The sequence below is a fragment of the Cupressus sempervirens genome, chromosome 2 (genome assembly GCF_028749045.1).
Source record: "Cupressus sempervirens isolate cs-2001-9-10 chromosome 2, ASM2874904v1, whole genome shotgun sequence".
Taxonomy (NCBI): Eukaryota; Viridiplantae; Streptophyta; class Pinopsida; order Cupressales; family Cupressaceae; genus Cupressus; species Cupressus sempervirens.
This window is the reverse complement of record NC_143119.1, coordinates 149,890,638-149,910,415: the sequence shown is the minus strand read 5'-3', so window position 1 is coordinate 149,910,415 and position 19,778 is coordinate 149,890,638. Positions and strand designations below refer to the sequence as shown.

Genomic DNA, 19,778 nt, shown 5'->3' with positions numbered 1-19,778 from the left:
TGGTTCAAAAGTTATGAATGATTGTTGTCGAGTCTATCTTAGGGGCAGTGACATGGCAGTTTGTGATGAATTTTCCCATGAATATGTTCAGGGAGTTTTTGTGAAGGGATTAAATGTTGTACGGGGATCTTTAGAGAGTCCTAATTTGTGATAAGGAGTAGTGGGTCCATTAATATTGACCCTAGTGGATAGGTCTTTGGAAGAATTTGAAGCAATAGTATTCTGAGAACAATCACAATACATATGATCAAATATGCATTGTTGCATGAGAGGAAGATTTCCAAGAGTACATTCATTAGTATGTGGAGTCTAGTGGAGTCTAAAGTGTTCAAAGTTGACCTTTGATAGGTCTATAGAGCGGAGTGGGTCCAAGAGTGATCAGTGATTGGAGAAGGGGAAATTTTCTATCAAACAAAGAAGGAAAGAAGTTATTAAACTATGAAGGAATCATAACATTTCACTAGCCTCTGCATCAAAAAAATTGCTCGGCATGACCCAGCTTGCTCGGCACTCACTAATGAACTTAGTTAAGCTTTGCAGACAACCTTGTTACAATTTATTCTTCTAGTGTTTTTAAGCATGGCCAACCTCTGTATCTTCAAGTATATTATCAATACATCATTTTACCATTATCTCAACTGATCCTTGCACTTCATTACAAAACCATAACTCAACATTTTCCTTAGGTACTTTTGTTACATCTTGTTGATTAAATCCTCTTCATCAATCAACTAAATAATAGTACTTGAATCTTATAAGCAATTGTCATTCTAGCAAATAGCAAGTTTGACTTCAGTAACAAAACAATGATTGAAAACATTGTTTATCAACAACCTCCCTCTTTGTAAACAATCTTCTTTGTTCTTCAACAATGATCTTTTCAATCAGATTTACAACAGGTTTACAATATTTCACTCACACAAATCTTAACAAATCTTGTGTTATTGTGTATGGTGATCTTGCTATGTGTATCACACTTATTAGTTACATGTTTCACATTTAATAAGGTTGACAACAATTGTTTTTATAGGATAACAGATTCAACTCCACCACCACCCCCGCCGCCCCCCCCCCCCCGCACCTTCCCCAACTCGTTTATCTTGGTGGACTTTACTTTCTAATAGCTTCTACATGCTTCAATGGTGTTCTACATGATCATTCTTTTGTTCCTGTCATTTGGGACATTCTCTTGTTTGGAGGCTTCTTTAGCCCTTCGCTAGTTCTTTCAGCATTCTATCCATCTCTTTTTAGAGTAGAGTTTTTCCCATGTGGTTTTCTCTATTTCTCCTCTTTATAGATATTTGGTTGTGCTTGAGTACCTCATCAAGCCTTGTTGCTAGGACCCTAATCTACTTTCAGTGGTAATCTCTACGTTTTTAGCTTCTCCCTACATTTATCTTAAAGAGGAGTGTTAGAGTAATTAGATATTTTCTAATTAACTCTATTTTATTTAAGCTAAGCTTTAGGCATATAATAATTAATTATTCTCATGCAACCTAGATTAGATATCATAGGAATTGGTTTACAAGATATATGCAAAACCCAACTTCATGGGAGCCACTAGAAACACCTGAAAGCAAATAACATGTCACAAGGAAGAGAAAACCAAAAGAAAAGAAGGGAACTTTGCAAGTGAAAGAAAGTAATCACATTAATCAACCAATTGAAAAAAAAGAACAGACCTCTCAGAGTGAGAAATAAAGCATCTCAAGATGTTGGAATGCAAGTTACAAAAAGAAGAGGAGTGATTTCCTAATAAAGCAAATCAACCAAACCACTTTAGGAAACCCTAAAGTTGACCTAACCCTAAAGGGATAATGTGATATTTAATAAAATGAAACTTTTATTAAATATCACCCACATGATTCACTTTTGAATGTCATCCACATGAAGAGACAAAAGTCAAGCTTCAATGGTGACTGAATAGTGATTTGAATAGTAATTTGAATAGTGAAATCTTAAGTGTAGATAAAGGTAATTAACCTTTACTCTAACACCCGCCTTAAGATGAGCAACAATGCAGCTACAAACAATGCAAATAAAGCAAGGCAACTACAATGCAAACTGGTCCTGACAACAAGGTTTGATTAGGTACCCAGTCACAACCAAATCTCTATAAAGTGGAGAAATAAAGAAAACTGCATGGGAAAAACTCTACTCCAAAAAGAGATAGCTCCAAAGAAACTAGTGAAGGACTAAAGAAGCCTCCAAACTAGAGAATTGCTCTAGAAAATAGGAACAATGAGAGATCACTAAAGCATGAAAAAGCCACAAGCACTGTCAAAGAAACTATTGATGTGAAGAACCTCCATGGCAATAAAACCTGACTAGGTAGAGAAGACTGTGATCTACATGAGTGCTCTCTAAAGACACTACTTGAATCAACAAAGGAAAACAAATGAACTCGAAGATATAGATGGCATAAAACACCAAAGCCTGAAGAGTTGGTCAATCGAACATGCAAGGCTACATCCAAAATAGGGAGGAAAAAGAGAGTGTCCATATGGTAAGTGATCCATCTCACCAAAATGCATAGGTACCCAGCCACTACGTCCGCCTGGTACATAGGAACATATACTAAATACATAGTTCACTCAAACGAACAAAGGAGACATAAGAAACCAATAGTGAAATCCCCCTAATGTAGACAAGGGTGAGGTGACAAACAACCGAAAAAGTGGGCCAATAGGACCGTGGATCAAGAAACCAAGACCAATCAAGATGCACAGAACATACATAAAAGTGTCGAGAGGTGCATGCTCTAGACACAAAACATGAGGATAATGTTGTGGAAGGAACACTCACTTGACATAAGTAGATGGTACTAAAAGGAAAACAACTACCCTCTCGCCCCCCCCCCCCCCCCCCCCCCAATGGGACTTTTATCATCAGTGCATGTACAATAAGGCAGAAGAAGAGAGATCCCAAGAGTACAATAGAGTGGCATGTTATCTCAGTTTGTTTGCATAAACATGCTTACAAATGATATCAACAATGATTAGAAGGGGTAGAGAGATATTACAACAGATAGTATAGCCCAAAAGAAGACATCACATGCCACGAAAACGATCCTAGGACCTGAAACAACCAAAATATCCACCATAGTGAAACAGAGCAAAAAAATAGAATAGAAAGGGCTTGGAGCAGAATCTAGAAGAAAAACTAACATTACTAGAAAGACAACTCAATGAGCTTTCTAAAAATATAAAGTTTTTAAAAAATGGAGTTTGAATGCTAAAAATATGCCCTCTAGAGTGAAAAACAGTTCGATCTTTGACTACAAAAATAGGCAACTAAACTGCATCAAAATTTCGAAATTCCTACACCATCCGAACGAGCTTGAAACCAGCTTTTCGGCAATAATTCATTTTTTTGAAAACAAATTTTGTATGCTCAAGTTATGGCCAAAAAATCAAACGCTACTCAAAAGGGGCCTCAAGGGCATGCAAGAGGGTGATGCAATGCGTACGTCACTACCTCATTAAATTTGATGGCCTAACAAACCGTAAGGCTAAAAAAAACTACTACATCAGTGCTAATGTGTTTGTGCCATGTGGCAAATTGACGTTGAAGTGCCACGTAAGCAAGTGGCGTGTTAGCAAAAGAGGCAAGAGCACCATGTGGCAAGTGTAGAGAGGGTTGTGTGTCATTTGGGCAAGGTGGCAAGGTGCCATGTGGTGCCTGCTGGTTGGGCCACGTGGAGCGGTGGTGCTCTGATGGCCGCAAGCAGCGAAGCGATCGGCAGCGGCAGCGAGTGGTCGATCGATGGCAGAGGGCGGGGGGCGAAGGCAAGCAATCAGTCGATAGTGGCAGCAGGCAATGGGTCGTCAACCTCTATCAGGCAATGGTGGGGCCGCGACAGCCGACTAGTCGTGCCCGTGGGCCACTCATAGGATGTCACGTGGCAACGCGTGGGTTGTCCGCCCAAAAAAATACTTTAAAAAAAAAAAAAAATCTTGCCTCGTAAGGCGTGTTGGGCCTCCAAAGCCAATGGTGTCCAAACAAGACATATTTTATATGGAAATGGAGGTTTTTGGGCTCTATGAATCCAACGCTAAGGTACGTTTGGCCTCAAAGTGCTCTAAAACTTCGACCCCCCCCCCACACAAAAAAAAAACACAAAAACGAGAAAGAAAAAAGGCTTCCAATGGCAATTTTGCCCAAAATGGACAAACTTTATATGAAAATCAGGGATTTTGGGTTGTCTAAATCCAATAGTGAGGTCTATTTGAACTCAAGTGCACCAAAAAAAGACCCCCTTCATAACCCAAAAAAAGGGTATATGAAACCCTTCAAATTGAAAGCTTCAAAAATGCACTTCAAACATGAACAGGAAGCTATAGGAAAAGCTTTGATACCATGTAAGAGTTGGTGTACAAGATATATGCAAAACCCAACTTCATAGAAGCCACTGGAAACACTTGAAAGCAAATAACCTATCATGAGGAAGAGAGAAGCAAAAGAAGAGAAAGGAACTTTGCAAGTGAAAGAAAGTATTCACATTAATCAACCAACTTAAACAAGAGAGCAGACTTCTCAGAGTGAGAGATAAAGCATCTTAAGATGTTGAAATGCAAGTTACAAAAAGAAGAGGAGTGATTTCCTTATAAAGGAAATCAACCAAACCACTTTAGAAAACCCTAAAGTTGACCTAACCCTAAAGGGATAATGTGATATTTAATAAAAGGAAACTTTTATTAAATGTCACCCACATGATTCATTTTTTAATGCCATCCACATGACAAGACAAAAGTCAAGCTTCAATAGCGATTGAATAGTGATTTGAATAGTGAAATCTTAAGTGTAGATAAAGGTAATTATCCTTTACTATAACAGATTCATTTTAGGGTTTTGATCTCCTTTTATAAGGATTGATCTCTCTTTGTAATTAATACATTAATTCATTTTTTTATTAATAGCAATTTATCTTTTTGCTCATCAAGAATGTCTCCTCTGCCGATCTGGGAATTCTAGCCTCCATAGCTTTGACTTCTCTCTATCTATGACAGGCATTTTCATGCAAATGATTCTTGGGAGTTGTGGGGTTGATATTTCATCAACGTCAACACAAACCTAGAAAGAAGTGATATAAATGGACCTTTCTAAAATTTGGGTTGATATCATGAGGTCATTGACATTTGGGGCAACCTTAACCTAGGAGTGTCAAATGGATGTGTAAATTATGTTTCTAGGATCATATTGGTGCTCACTACCTTCTCCAAAAAGTTTGTAAGAAAAGTGTAGGTCAATGTTAGGCAAAGCAACATCAACCCTTCTTTTATGGATCTACAAAATCTCAATATGTTGGTCTCTACCTACTCAATCTAGTTACATATCCATGTCTTCCAATCCACCACCTTGTAATGTTCCCAAATTAATGGAGAGGGAATAAATCAAATTAATAATTAATTAGATGGTCCCAAAATTCAAATAATATTATAATGAACTTCTTTAATTAATTAATTTGGTTATAAATTAAAATGTGACCAAAATAAAACAATAAGAAATAAAGCAATGTAGACCCATTGTGTTATTGGCACCATAGGTAATCATCATAGAGTTTTATATTTCTTATGTATTTGTCATTCCAATTGGAATTAATTCTTGCGTGCAATTTTGGAGGTGGAAGACCCTCCCTAGTCTGTATTTGCAATTTTGGTGGTTAGCAGCCATCCTAGTCTATTATGGGAAATATTGCCTCAAATATTTTACTTTATAAAACAGAGTTAAGTCTTCTTGTGATGACAAATTTGTGCATCTAGGTATAATATGAGAATATAAGAATCTAACTGATAGCAACCATTTATGTGATTTCATATGCTCTGAATTACAATCTAATGTGTTACCTTGGATTATTAGTAAAAGTCAACAACGTAGTAAGACCCTCGCAAGAGGGTACCAACGAAGGAGATGCTCAATCACTTGACAAAATCAAGGGCAATGAGAGATTCACAATGCTTGAACAACAAGTTGATGATGCCAACCTTCCTCCCCAAGACTGAGCAACAAGAAATGAAAATGCTTGCTTTGGCTTAAGTCATTGAAGCAATTTAAGCAGGATTGGGTTGATGGTGGATGGAAGATGATCATATCTCTTAAGGACTACATAGACCAACGAATGAAGTATCCATCCTGATGCAGAAGCATCTTGTATCTAAAATAAAAGGGGCATGTTGAAAGTAAAATTTATAAAAATAAAAATTTAAATTTATTTTTTTTAAAAGAAAAAGAAAATTTTGTGGAGGAGAGAGAAAGTGATGAAAATAGAAAGAAAATAATAAAAAATAGAAAAATAGAAAAAAGAGGAAAAGAGAAATTTCTATTTTCGAGGTGCATAGGTGGTGTAAATAGAAAAATAAAATAAAAATGGTTGTCATCCCATTTATCGAGGTGTGTAGATGGAATTCTAGAAGGTTGTGGATATTGTGTAGGTGGAATTCTAGAAGGTTGTGGATAAATCATGCATTGGGTGGTAAGTGCCTATTTGAGCAAGGCATATGAGCATTTCTAATCAGGCTTTGGAAGGTCAAGCTTCAAGGTGTGAAAGCTCTTAAGGTGTAACTCTTCAAGTAGAAGTTCTTGGGTGGAAGCTTTGGAGGTGATGGCTCTAAGTTGGGAAGTTCTTCTTGGTGAAGCTCTTGGCATGAAGACTCTTCTTGTGGAAATTCTTATTTGGAAGTTCTCTTATGTTGAAGAATTTGTAAACTTCTTTTTGAAGAAGTCATATCTATGATATCATCTTGTGGATGTTGTAAGAATTTTCAAGTATAATAAAATTGCTTGGGAAGCATTTTGTCTCTCTTTGTCTCCATATTGTTGCATTTTTTGTTATGAGTTGGTAGGGTGGTGTGGCCCTTCATTACATCCTCCAAGGGTAATATAATTTACAACAATGATATGAAGTGGGAGATTGACAATGGGCTACACAAAACCTTAAATCCTAAAGAAGATAAAGACATGATAACAAATCCACTTTAGTAACAAGAGGATATGGACAATCAAGAATTGACAATTGTCCCTTTAAGTGGACATTGCAAAAATCTTCAAGATAGCCACAACGAGAAGATGCTTACACTAAGTTTGTGAAGCCAAATTTGCTGATCAATTTCATGGAGATGGGGACACTAAAAATTACCATTTGAACAAGCAAGCTGCAAAGTTAGTTGAGTATGAAGTTTTTCCTTCAAATAGGCACAAGGTGTGCATGATTGTCATCTCTCCTTATGAGTGGCATATATATGGAGAAAGCAAGTTGGATTTTGATTAGTTGTTCCTCAACACCAAGCAAGGCCATGTTATATCAAAGTGAAGTAGTGGAAGCTTGTTGGGGATATACAAGTGTTGCTTGAAGCGATGGTGTGGCATCAAGCTTTCAACAAATATGACTATCAACACCCGCATTGGGTTTGGGATCTTGGAAATTTGCAGCTGGGAAATGGTTTGATGACAAACTACTCTAAGGGAAAGCAATCTATAGGCGGTGAGGACTGTAATGTCCCCAAATTAATGGAGATAGAATTGGCCAAAATAATTAATCAATTACGTGGTCCCAAAATATAAAATATATTTAAAGACTACTAATTAATTAATTTAGTTATAAAATTAAAAAATGGCCCAAAATAATAAAATAATAAATAAAAGTTATGTTAGCCCACATTGTAATGTTTTAAAAACTTCTTGGAGGCCTTTAGAAGGCATTGATTAGCATTGAAGGTATAATCATCATGAAGTTTTATTTTATTTTTTTGTATTTGCAATTCGAATTTGAATTAAATCTTGTGTGCAGTTTGGGAGGTGAAAGACCCTCCCTAGTCTATATTCGTAATTTGGGTGATTAGCAACCACCCTAGCCTTCCAATGGGAATATCACCTTGAATATTTACTTTGTGCTTCAACTTTATGAAGTCTTTCTTTCAAGGACAAATTTGTTCATCTAAATATATATAAATTTCCAATAATTGCACTTCATTTTTGTGGTTTACATGTACTATGTCTGTGATCTATTGTGCTACCTTGACTTATAATAATAGTTATACATATTTCTAAATAGATCATGTATAATAATCAAATTGTCAAAGGGTGCCAAAGAGTGAATGTGATGAAAGGTACACTCTGATACCACTTGATGAAGGTACGCACCACCCTACCAACTCATAACCAAAAATGCCACAATATGAAGACGAGATGACAAAATGTTTAAAACAATTTTATTATACTTGAAAATCCAATATTAATTACAATAACATTTCTACAAGATCCCTCAAAATCCAATCCAAGCCCAAGCTAGTCCAGATCCACACTCTAGTAGAAACCTCTGAGATCTCAACTTGTGCTCGCAAGCCACCAAGCAACCTCCTTGTTTCTAAACCGCAATCACTAGCTCTTCTCCAACTTTATCCAAGATCCAAGTGTAAACTACCTCACATTCAGCACTCTGTCTACACACTCACAACTCCATCACAATCCTGCTGTAAACTACCTCACATTCGACGCTCTGTCCACAAACTCAAGAAAACTCACTCTTCACTTCCTCCTTTTCTTTCACACCTTGAAGCCTTCACACCTTCCAGCTTTCACACCTTGAAGTTTTTCCTTCTAAAGCTTTCACCTTTCCAAACTTCACCTTCCACAACTTCTACTTCTCAAGCTTCCCCTTCTCAAGCTTCTCCCTCTCGAGCTTGACTAGAAATGCTCATATGCCTTGCTTAAATAGGCACTTACCACCCAATGCACAACTTATCCACAACCTTCTAGAATTCCACCTACACAATATCCACAACCTTCTACAATATCCACAACCTTCTAGAATTACAACTAAGCACCACCATGTGACCCAATTAGAAAATTACATTTCCTTTATGGTTCACAACAAATATTAAATGCAAGATTTAAGAAACTTTCCACAAGCTTCTAAAATGCCACCTACACACCTCGATTAATGTAATGACAACTATTTTTCTTATTTTTCTATTTATGCCACCTATGCACCTCGAAAATAGAAATTCCTCCTTTTCTTCTTTTTTCCATTTTTTTTTTTAAATTATTTCTCCTCTAATTTTCGTCACTTTCTCTCTCCTCCACAATTTTTTATTTTTTTATTTTTAATTTAAATAAATTGTATCTTGCAAAATGCTCCTGCATCAAACTCCCTCGGTAGATAGAAAAGTGTGTCCCACACTTTGATGCCAAAAAGAAATATCTACAACCATCTTCATCTTCACCAAAGGTCTCCACCTCAACAGGGACAACAAAACCACCATGCAAATCTTCCACACTAGCATCTCAACCATCCAATCAACATGATCATTCCCAAGAACAAATTGAACATAATGCTTCATCAAAAAACCCTCATCCACATCAGCAACTAGTGAATTCATACCCGCAAAAACAAACTCCGCATCAGCAACAACAAACTCCATATCAGCACCAACATGTAGATCTCAATCAATACATGCCAAACCAACAATCTCATTGCTCACAACAAAATGCTCTGCAATACATAACTCACCTCCAACAACAACTAGATCATCCACAACCGAGTGCTCCACAATCTCCATGTCACACTCAACCAACTGATCATGAAAACCAATCTCCATCCCAACATCAACAATGTTAGGAATATCCTCAACAACAACCTCTATTTGCTCTACAAGTTATGCATCAGGCTCCACAAACTAATCAGCAAAACCAACCTCTTCCACCTTGACCTTCTTAGCTTGATCAGCCAATCTAGCATCCAACCGAGCAAACATCTTAGAAAAATTCCTCTCCACTATATCATGGATTTTCGCAATCATCTTAGGGTCCAATCCTCTCGGAGCCATCTCCCAAGATCTTCGTAAACCCTCTGCAACAAATCCTTCCCACGCTCCTTGTGACAACCTCGAATTGTTTGCAAGTCAAATCACAACTTGCCACCTCGCATGAACAATCAAGAACCACATCACAAGTCTAAGACAACGGATCTACAATCCACAAGCTCTCTACGATCATGCCTCAACAAGTTCAGTCTTCCATCTCTGCATCCATTGATCAATCCGCATGTCCTCCCAAGATCCTCAACTTTGGCAATCTACTTGTACACTCAGGAACTCCTGCTCTGATACCACTTGATCAAAGGTATGCTCTGATACCACTTGATGAAGGTACGCACCACCCTACCAACTCATAACCAAAAATGTCACATTATGAAGACAAGAGATGACAAAATGTTTCAAACAATTTTATTATACTTGAAAATCCAATATTAATTACAATAACATTTCTACAAGATCCCTCAAGATCCAATCCAAGCCCAAGCTAGTCCAGATCCACACTCTAGTAGAAACCTCTGAGATCTCAACTTGTGCTCGCAAGCCACCAAGCAACCTCCTTGTTTCTAAACTGCAGTCACTAGCTCTTCTCCAACTTTATCCAAGATCCAAGTGTAAATTGCTTCACATTCGATGCTCTGTCTACACACTCACAACTCTATCACAATCCTGCTGTAAACTGCCTCACATTCGACGCTCTGTCCACAGACTCGCGAAAACTCACTCTTCACTTCCTCCTCTTTCACACCTTGAAGCCTTCACACCTTCCAACTTTCACACCTTGAAGTTTTTCCTTCTAAAGCTTTCACCTTTCCAAGCTTCACCTTCCACAACTTCTACTTCTCAAGCCTCCCCTTCTCAAGCTTCTCCTTCTCGAGCTTGACTAGAAATTCTCATATGCCTTGCTTAAATAGACACTTACCACCCAATGCATAACTCATCCACAACCTTCTAGAATTCCACCTACACAATATCCACAGCCTTCTACAATATCCACAACCTCCTAAAATTACAACTAAGCACCACCATGTGGCCCAATTAGAAAATTACATTTCCTTTATGGTTCACAACAAATATTAAATGCAAGATTTAAGAAACTTTCCACAAGCTTCTAAGATGCCACCTACACACCTCGATTAATGTAATGACAACTATTTTTCTTATTTTTCTATTTATGCCACCTATGCACCTCGAAAATAAAAATTCCTCCTTTTCTCCTTTTTTTCATTTTTTTTTTTAAATTATTTCTCCTCTAATTTTCCTCACTTTCTCTCTCCTCCACAATTTTTTTTTTTTTTTTGAAAATAAATTCTCTTGCAAGATGCTCCTACATCAGAATGTCGATGGGTACCAAGGGTTGAAGGGTGTCAAAGGGTGTCACCAAGTACCAAAGGGTGCAAAAGGTTGACTGTTAAAAGGTATAGAGTGTCAAAGGTTGTTGGGTACTCAAGGGTACCAAGTGTCAAAGGTTGTCAAAGGTTAAGTGTTGAAGGACATTGGGTGTTGAAAGTTGTCTAGTGTCAAAGGGTGTTGACGGGTACTAAGGGCGGAAGGGTGCCAAAGGTTGAGTGTCGAAGAATACCTAGTGTTGAAGGCTGTCAATTGTCAAAGGTTGAGTGCCCAAGGGTACCAAGTGTCAAGGAAGTTGGTATGGGTCGTACAGTGTCATCTTGTGCATTGTGGAGGTCTTGTCATACGAACATGTAACATGCAGCACAAGTACAATAGAAGTGTGTGCGATATAGTGAAAATGTGTGCATTACAATAGAAGTATGCACGGTATGATGGAGGTACCATTTAATTAAAGACTCGTTACTTCTGATCTCATAATACATGTATGTGGATTTACTTTTAATGCCCCTTTACTAATCAACTAAATTATTTGTTGCTCCACCATCAATTATTTTTAGCTTATAGAATAGAGTTTTGCACCTCTACATTCAACACAAAACCTTCACGGTTCGCACAGCTCCAGTCAACCAACTATGAGCTGATAAATAGTACACCAAACAATCCAGGGTTCTCGCCTTTGCTACTAAGACAAAATTGTCCTAGATTCTAGTACCCTTTACATAAAATTCTCTATGTTCAGTCACTTTTGGTCATGCCAGCAAATCTCTTGATATGTTCTTTATGTAGTTTCTGTGTTCAATGTTACATCAAGCGTTTATTATTGGCTAGAGCAATCTAAACAGCATTTAAAGTTGAAGCAAATCTAATAGTGTTAATTAAAGCATGCTCCGCTCGTTGAAATTTATACTATTTATATTTAATACACAATTTTCTTCATTTTCTATTCAGTGCTGAAAAAAATCAGAGACGGACATCTTAGAATCATCTGCAATCACTTTTAATTAACCTTACATGATCAGCTCTTCTTGGCATAGCTTTCCCCACAAAAGATGCGATACGCCTTATGGCCTACAGATTACAAACAAGTATGCTTTGCTTTCATTTATTACTCACCTTTAAGATAACTGATGGAGTAGAGCGACTAGTGGCGTTGCAGGACTTTGGAGAACCAGTAGGCAGACATCTTTGGATATCTTTTCAAATTTTTGAAATCTACATAAACCAATCCGAACCTTGATGTGTATCCTGATCTCCACTCAAAATTATCCAGCAAGGACCATGCAAAGTATCCCACAACATTTGCACCGTCATTTATTGCATCCACTAAATTTTTAATGTAGCTTTTGTAGTAGTTGATCCTGGTCGTATCACGAAGCCCAGCAGGCAGAGTCATGTTTCCAGGATCATCCATTCCTGCCCACAAAAAATATCACTTGAAACAATTGAAATAAACCTGACATGAGACCAGTAATTGAAATTATTTGGTATGTGCTATGTATGAAACTCAGCTTTTCCAACAAAAGTCTCTAGTTATTAGGTAGTCATGGTAATTGATGCTATACAAGATGCCTACATGCTTACCGTTTTCAGATAGAATCATTGTTGGGTTTCCATAGTGCTCTTTTATGTATATTACGGCTTTATACAAACCCCATGGCACAATGTATAGCCAGTTTGAATTTGCCTGCAAACTCATTCATAATTATTTATGTCAAGAACCAGTCATGCGGAGGAAATTATGCTAACCCACAAATTGAAAAGCAATATAGATCTCAAACAAGACTGAGAAATAACAATTTGAGTTATAACATTTATTATTGTTGCTGATATACTAAGCAGTTATCCAACACGTATTGAAAAGGTTGATGTGGTAATGACTACCTCAAGCAGAGAGTATTTATAACACAACAGCTGAGCTCGAGCCTTACAAACCCTTGTAACATTTATAAAATAGAAAAGTAGTTTCAGAAAAGCAGTAAAATGCAATTTGGGATGAAAAAGGAATGAATTTTACCCTTGGGCCAATTGGCACACCATTGCGTGCATCTGCCATGTTTTAGTTTCACAAATTAGTTAGATCTTAAAAGCAAGAGATGAAGGTTTTCATACAATATGATGTGAAATTAACTCTCTGAAAATGTAGTGTACGAAATACATTGTAGGAAAACCTCAAAGTGAGAAGGAACCTTACATGCAAATCCTGTATTCCAGTCCATTTGATAATCTGTTACATTTTGCTTGGGCTGTTTTGGATCATACATGTAATAAGTTGTGTACTGATTAACGCCTAAGATGTCAATTGAGCCTTTCACAATTTTGGATTGCTCTTCCGAAAATTTAGGCAACCTTGTTCCAACAATTTCCACCATAGAATCTGGGTATTTCCCATATATAATAGGATGCAGAAACCTGACAAGCACAAAAGTTCGTTTTTTTTACTAGTAATGGAAATATTAGATGAAAGCAAAAACCATCAGTTACTCAAGAAGACTGAAAATTCCAAGCTTCAAACATTCTACGGCCATATGCAGTCCTTCATTGTTTTGATCCTTATAATTTGTTTGCATTTGACGACTATAAAGCCTATAGTGTTGGGTTCTTGAAGCCAAAGCAAACCCAAGCCAACTCAGAATCATGGTTGAAGTCTTTAGGCTGTGGCAAATTGATAATTCCCATACTTATAGAGGAATCAATGTATTAAAATCTATCCCTAATGCATATAACAATAAGCATGATTAGATTTTATTTTATTTTTGCATAAATTGGTTTCTGGATTCGATTGTGTATGTTTTCTAATCATATGTGATCCATCATTTTTCCTTCTTCTCATATCTTTGACTCTCATCGTGATGATGGATCACAGAATGTAATCCGAAACATTCATAATAAACAAAAATATACAATCAAATCCAGAAACCAATTTATGCATCCCTATAACAAGTCAATAAGAATAAACTTATTACTTATACAAGTGACAACACGATTACAGGAAGGAAAATTTACACATACCAGCCAAGTTGGAAATCTCTTGATCTCTGAGCAGCTGCCATGTCTTCCGTGGAATTTGTAAGGGGCTCAAACCACACAAAGTCCAGAAGAATACCGATTTTTCCCTTCTGCTTTGCCTATGATCAAAGACGAGTTCAGTTTTAATAAGCGTCTCATGAATAACATTGTTAGCCAATGTCGCACAGTCGCTGAGGCTCACCTGATACTTTTCTCTATAAATCTTTACAGCAGCAGCATGCGAGAGCAGCAAATTGTGTGCAACGATGTATGGTTCTGTTGCAGAATTTCCGGCAGAGCAATTTCCAAATGGAGCTGAGCATCTTGCAGGAGCAAATATGCCATTATCATAACCAAGAGCAGCAACAATGCGTGGTTCATTGAACGTCATCCAATTTTTCACCCTATCACCAAATGTTCTGAAGCAGAATTCTGCAAAGTTTGCATATTCTTCCCTATACAGAAAAGTAACGAAGATATCACCTTAGCTAGAAAATTTCGAATTTGAGATTAAAAAAATTAACTAGGAAAGTTGAATGATCTATCATGCAGAATCAGTGACGGATCTCATAAAACACATAAGCTGCAAGTAAACTTACACAATTTTAGAGCTTAACCAACCCTCAAAGGCCTGTTCAAGCCCAAGCGGCAAATCGTAATGATAAAGATTTGCATAAGGCACAATACCTGATTAAGGTGAAAAAATACAGAAAAAAATGTCATACTACCAATTGCAATGTGACAGCATTTGACGATCTAACTAGGAGAACAACCAACAAAAGCCATGAAATGTTTTGGATTGCAGACTAGGGCAACCGCAAAGAATAAACATAAAAAAAACTTTTGTTAGTACAAGACAATATTACAAAACAAGCCAGAACTACAAGGATGTACTATTGTAGAAATAACACTATAAAAACAAATTCAGTGATCCAAGCAAACAGGTCATTATAACAAAAAAAACCTTTGTAGGCCACACAGGACATACATACAAGAAAAAGTTCATGGCATTTTTTCTTGGTAAAAATCATATATCAAAATAGCCCATACCAACTCGAACCATTGTGGACCATAAAAACTAGATATTTTAAGCATTTCCTATTCATCAAGACAATAACATGCACTGCAAAACCAGGAGAAACATTGGAAAGCTCCAACCACAGAAAACATCATATGGTGTTCTCAGATAGTTTCTTGTTGATGGCGGTGTGTCCCTGTATCAGTCAAATTAAAAATACAAAGTGCTCATAATCACAAGAACCATGGAGGACCACAGACTGCTGATATGATAGAACAAACAAGGCATTGTATGCAATTTGCAAGTACTAATATGTGTACGCACACGTGTGCAATGGTGCATGTCTATATACATGTGAGAGAGAGAGAGCATAAGAAGTAATAAAAGTTACAACTGAGTTTTGGAAATAAATTCATGACAATTACAAATCTCAACTACATTTGTTACCTCTTTCAAGAAGATAGTCTATGAGATTATTATAATACTGGACACCTTTGTCGTTCACTGGACCTGTTCCATCTGTATCATGAAAAGATAGAAATCGGAAAACAAATGCAGAGGTCAGAACATTTGAACCCCACAATGATTATATTTCTAAGATTCAATTAAATACGGTTATGCCATAAATATACAAGAATGCAATGCTTGTTCTATGCTTTGAGTCATTTAGCTCCAAACTTTAGCCATTTGGTCCAATTATAAGAGTAGAAAACTTTCTGATATGCTTACTTGGAAAAATTCTCGACCATGATATAGAGAAACGATATGCATCCATATTCATCTTCACCATCAGTTCCACATCTTCCTGTATACCAATTATACTTGGAATTTATGAACTTCAGAATTGAGTCTCATTTCAGACACAACGGATCCATAATATTTGGCAGGATAGAATCCTGTGAGTAAGTATCGTGGTTAGTACATTAACATCATAAGTATACCTTGTATCGACGGTACTCATCAACTGCAACATCTGCAGTAGAATTGTCGGCTATGGTTCCTGTATAAAGGCAAGAAATGCACTCCTAATTAAAAGCAGAAAGCAGTATCCAAAGAGTTATTTCTTCTGTAGGCCTATGCTAAGCCCAGGGAGGTTTTCCTTTCAGAAAAATTAAAGAGAAACGATGATACAATGGATCTTGAGACAAGGTATACCCCATCAGCAAGGACTGGAATATCACTAAGCAACTATGTGTCAGTTTGCCACTCCCAAGACATCAAATCTCTATTAAGAAGATATACAACCATGTAAAATGATGTTTAACCTTAAACTTCAATTTCATACATGTATGCATAAAAAAAACGATTATAGCTGAGCAGGATGATGTTTGGGAAAACTTTGAAAGATTGTATTATTATGCAGAACCAAAATAATCATTAAAACTAAGTCTGTACGAGATTATGCTTGGGAAAGCTTTGCCAGATTTTATCGCGAACAAATTCTTTAAAATTAATCAAAACTGAAATCGGAATATGAGTTTCTAGTGTTCATTTTGGTTTGAAATGAGGATTTCTTATCTCAAGAGGTGGAATTAGAACTGGAATTGAAATTAAATCACATCTGAATTTTCATTTTTTTTCCGCTCAATAAAATCCAATTTCAAATTAACAAATCTAATATCTGGGATATTCTGGATATAAAACAAATATAGCATTTGCTGATGCAAGCAGTCAAGAATCGGAATTGGTAGGAACAAATTCTTTAAAAAACAATCTTTAGTTTGGATGCATCAAATTAGAATTCGAATATGAATTTCGAATTTTTATTTTGGTCTGAAATGAGGATTTGTTAATTCCACCTCAAGATATGGAATTAGAATTGTCAATTGGTATTGGAATTGGAATTGAATCAAATTTTCATTTTCATTTTCCCACTCAATAAGTCTCAATTCCAAATTAACAAATCCACTATCTCACAAATTAGGGTGTAACATTTTCTCATGCCAGCAGCCAAACAAAAGATTATTATTCGTTCTCTTACATGATAGAAAGAATATTTAAATTAATGGACAAAATTAATAAATGCATACAAAATAAAGAAGTAAAAGTATATCATTATTTGCATATGAATTTATTAAAATAATGAACAAATTAATAATATATCAGATAAAAGAATAAAAGTATATCTTTATTTGCACATAAAATTATCTCAATAATAGATCTAAGATAGCCAGCCAGTGATACTAGATCATACTACTTTCCTTAACGAAACAAAATCTATTTGAAGTGTGGCAACTGCCAAAGAGAACTCAACCCTCAACAACCCTTATAAAACACCCACACCTGACAATCACAACTAATACATGGATAAACCATATTATCCAATCATAGCAATGGACAATGTAGATTAACTTCATCCTCCACAGGAAAAGCTATCTTTCAAATGACAAGAAAAAGATCTTGGATATCACATTTTGCTATTTTATTCTTACATTATCTCATCTTGATGATGAATCAAAAAGTGCGATCTAAAATATTGATGGTAAAAATACATACACAAAATCCAGAAACAAAATTTCCAGAAACAAAATTTCATTAAAAAGGATCTTCCAAACTAATGACAGCATAGGCTCAAAACCTTCCCTCTTTTAAACTTGTACTTCTACTTATACATCTGTACTGTGGTATCCAAAAGAGGAAGAAAGCATGATTTATAAAACTAAGAAGAAAAAATAGTTAGATTGGTTAGATAATTTCAATTCTAATCTCCCTAAATTAATTTACCGAGTTTCTGCCATCCTACCAAATCCACCTCAATCTCAAAATTGTGATTGAAATGGTACATTGCAGTAAACAACCAAATTCAACCCCCATTGGCGTTTATGAGATTGTGGAGTACTGAAAATGGGTACAGCACAAATCGGACCCCACACAACAGGGTGAACAAGGTTGCAGAGAATTCAAAATGGGTTCAAGTCCAAGAATGCAATCAAACTGAACTTCCTCAAAGTACTCAAAACCAACGAGACGAAAGAAACAATGAGCAAGAAAAGGGGAAAACAGAATGATGCAGAATGGAGCCAAGGGCAGAGCATAACATACCTGGTGTAAGTACAAAAGGATCCCAAATGCTGGGCCCACGTCCCTCGGAGTTGGCAGCCCCTTCAACTTGGTAAGCAGAGGAAGCAGTTCCGAAAACAAAACCCTCGGAAAAGCTGGTTCTGCTCAATCCCCCGGTGTCGATCCCTTGACCTGGGTTTTCCCAAGCCAAGGGCTCTGCAATGTAAATTTGCCTTGTTTCAATAATAATAAAAAAAATACCCACACACATCAGTAGAAAAGCTATCATATTTTCCACCCCCATTTTAGATCGCCTAAACCTCACTTGGAACCAAACAATAGCGACAGAGTAATATGACAGAAAAAATGGAGTTAAATGAGAGACCTGACCCCAGCCGACACGCTGAATGCTTGTCGATAACGCCAAATTTAGCTGTCCGGACAATCTTTGAGTTCTGTATACCATTTTATGAACTTCATTTTTAAGATACAAATTTGTCAGCATATATGTGAGTACAATGACATGGGGAGTAAATCTTCTTTGGCTAAAGTACGGGTAATCAAAATTCACCCAAAATTGAATATGGTATAAAGGCACCTTTCAGAATTTAAATTCTGGGTGTCATTTATATGTTATTGATGTCATATCATTATCAATTGTACCATCACTGGTGGTACCAAAAGCAGGTGCGATCGCTATAGCTAAAGTAAAATACAATTGAACAATATATTGAAAGGACAAACTAAAATTAGTTATAGTTAGTATTAGTGTGTTTTTGTATGTGTAACAATACGTCGATAGGAGTTTTAATATTCAAGGTGGTGATGTAAGCACAAGGAATTTAGACGTTTCTATAAACTTTGCATTATACGAAAACAAAAATAATGAACCATTAAAATGACTTAGTCTATTTTATTTCTTTTTTAATAGTTTTGCATATAGAAACCTATTACCATAAAATAATAATAATCTATAAAATAAAATATCAATGTAGAGAGAACATGTTGTAGGAAAAGTACTCCAAATAAACAATCATTATATCAAGCATTACAACCTCCACATTCATAATTCATACAATACATTGATGTTAACATTCACATTCAATACATTAAGATTATCGTTAGCATTCAGATTGTTGTTAGCATTAATATTGTCGTTAATATTCAATACAAATTGTTGCCTTTAGGTAATGCTTTCCTTGTGTACTCTTTTGGTTTATTTTAAGCTACTTGTGTTCCACAATATGAGTGATCTTGCTACCTTCGTTATGAATTTCTTACAAGAATGGGAAATGTGGAAATTGTAAGCCATGTGTTGAAACCAATGTAGTTAATCGAATTCTAAGGTTGTAATTAGGAGGATTTCTATTTTTCTTATAATGTGTAACAATTTGGCATTATTATGAGTGTGCTTATTTCTTTTTGTGTGAAAGTGAATTTAGAAGAGTATGGGTCTGTTGGTGTGGACTTGAGAAAAACTAATTAACCCAATTCGATTTTGGAATGATTGTCAGCTACTTCTTAGTTTGTTGAGGAATCTATCCATCAACATTCACATATAGATTGTCATCTGTGTGCATCTATGCTAT

General features: G+C 36.3%; 1 protein-coding gene across 1 annotated transcript; it reads right to left on the bottom strand.

Annotated features, from left to right (window-relative positions):
* Nucleotides 1-12,138: 12,138 nt before the first annotated feature.
* LOC149571490 (beta-glucosidase 43-like) lies at nucleotides 12,139-18,779 on the bottom strand. The gene is made up of 12 exons (XM_089813006.1): nucleotides 18,580-18,779; nucleotides 18,232-18,405; nucleotides 16,131-16,189; nucleotides 15,919-15,994; nucleotides 15,637-15,708; nucleotides 14,771-14,858; nucleotides 14,374-14,626; nucleotides 14,175-14,290; nucleotides 13,357-13,574; nucleotides 13,180-13,211; nucleotides 12,747-12,849; nucleotides 12,139-12,578 (listed from the first exon to the last, which is right to left on the bottom strand). The coding sequence occupies exons 1-12, from the start codon at nucleotides 18,692-18,694 to the stop codon at nucleotides 12,307-12,309; spliced, it is 1,578 nt and encodes a 525-aa protein (XP_089669132.1). The 5' UTR covers nucleotides 18,695-18,779; the 3' UTR covers nucleotides 12,139-12,306.
* Between the last annotated feature and the right edge of the window lie 999 nt (nucleotides 18,780-19,778).

Coding starts and splice junctions, on each gene's coding strand:
- LOC149571490 (XM_089813006.1), bottom strand. CDS start 18,694: ATGCTGACAAATTTGTATCTTAAAAATGAAGTTCATAAAATGGTATAC. Junction 15,995..16,130: donor ATGAGTACCGTCGATACAAG/GTATACTTATGA, acceptor ATTGGTATACAG/GAAGATGTGGAACTGATGGT. Junction 14,859..15,636: donor AGACTATCTTCTTGAAAGAG/GTAACAAATGTA, acceptor CACCTTAATCAG/GTATTGTGCCTTATGCAAAT.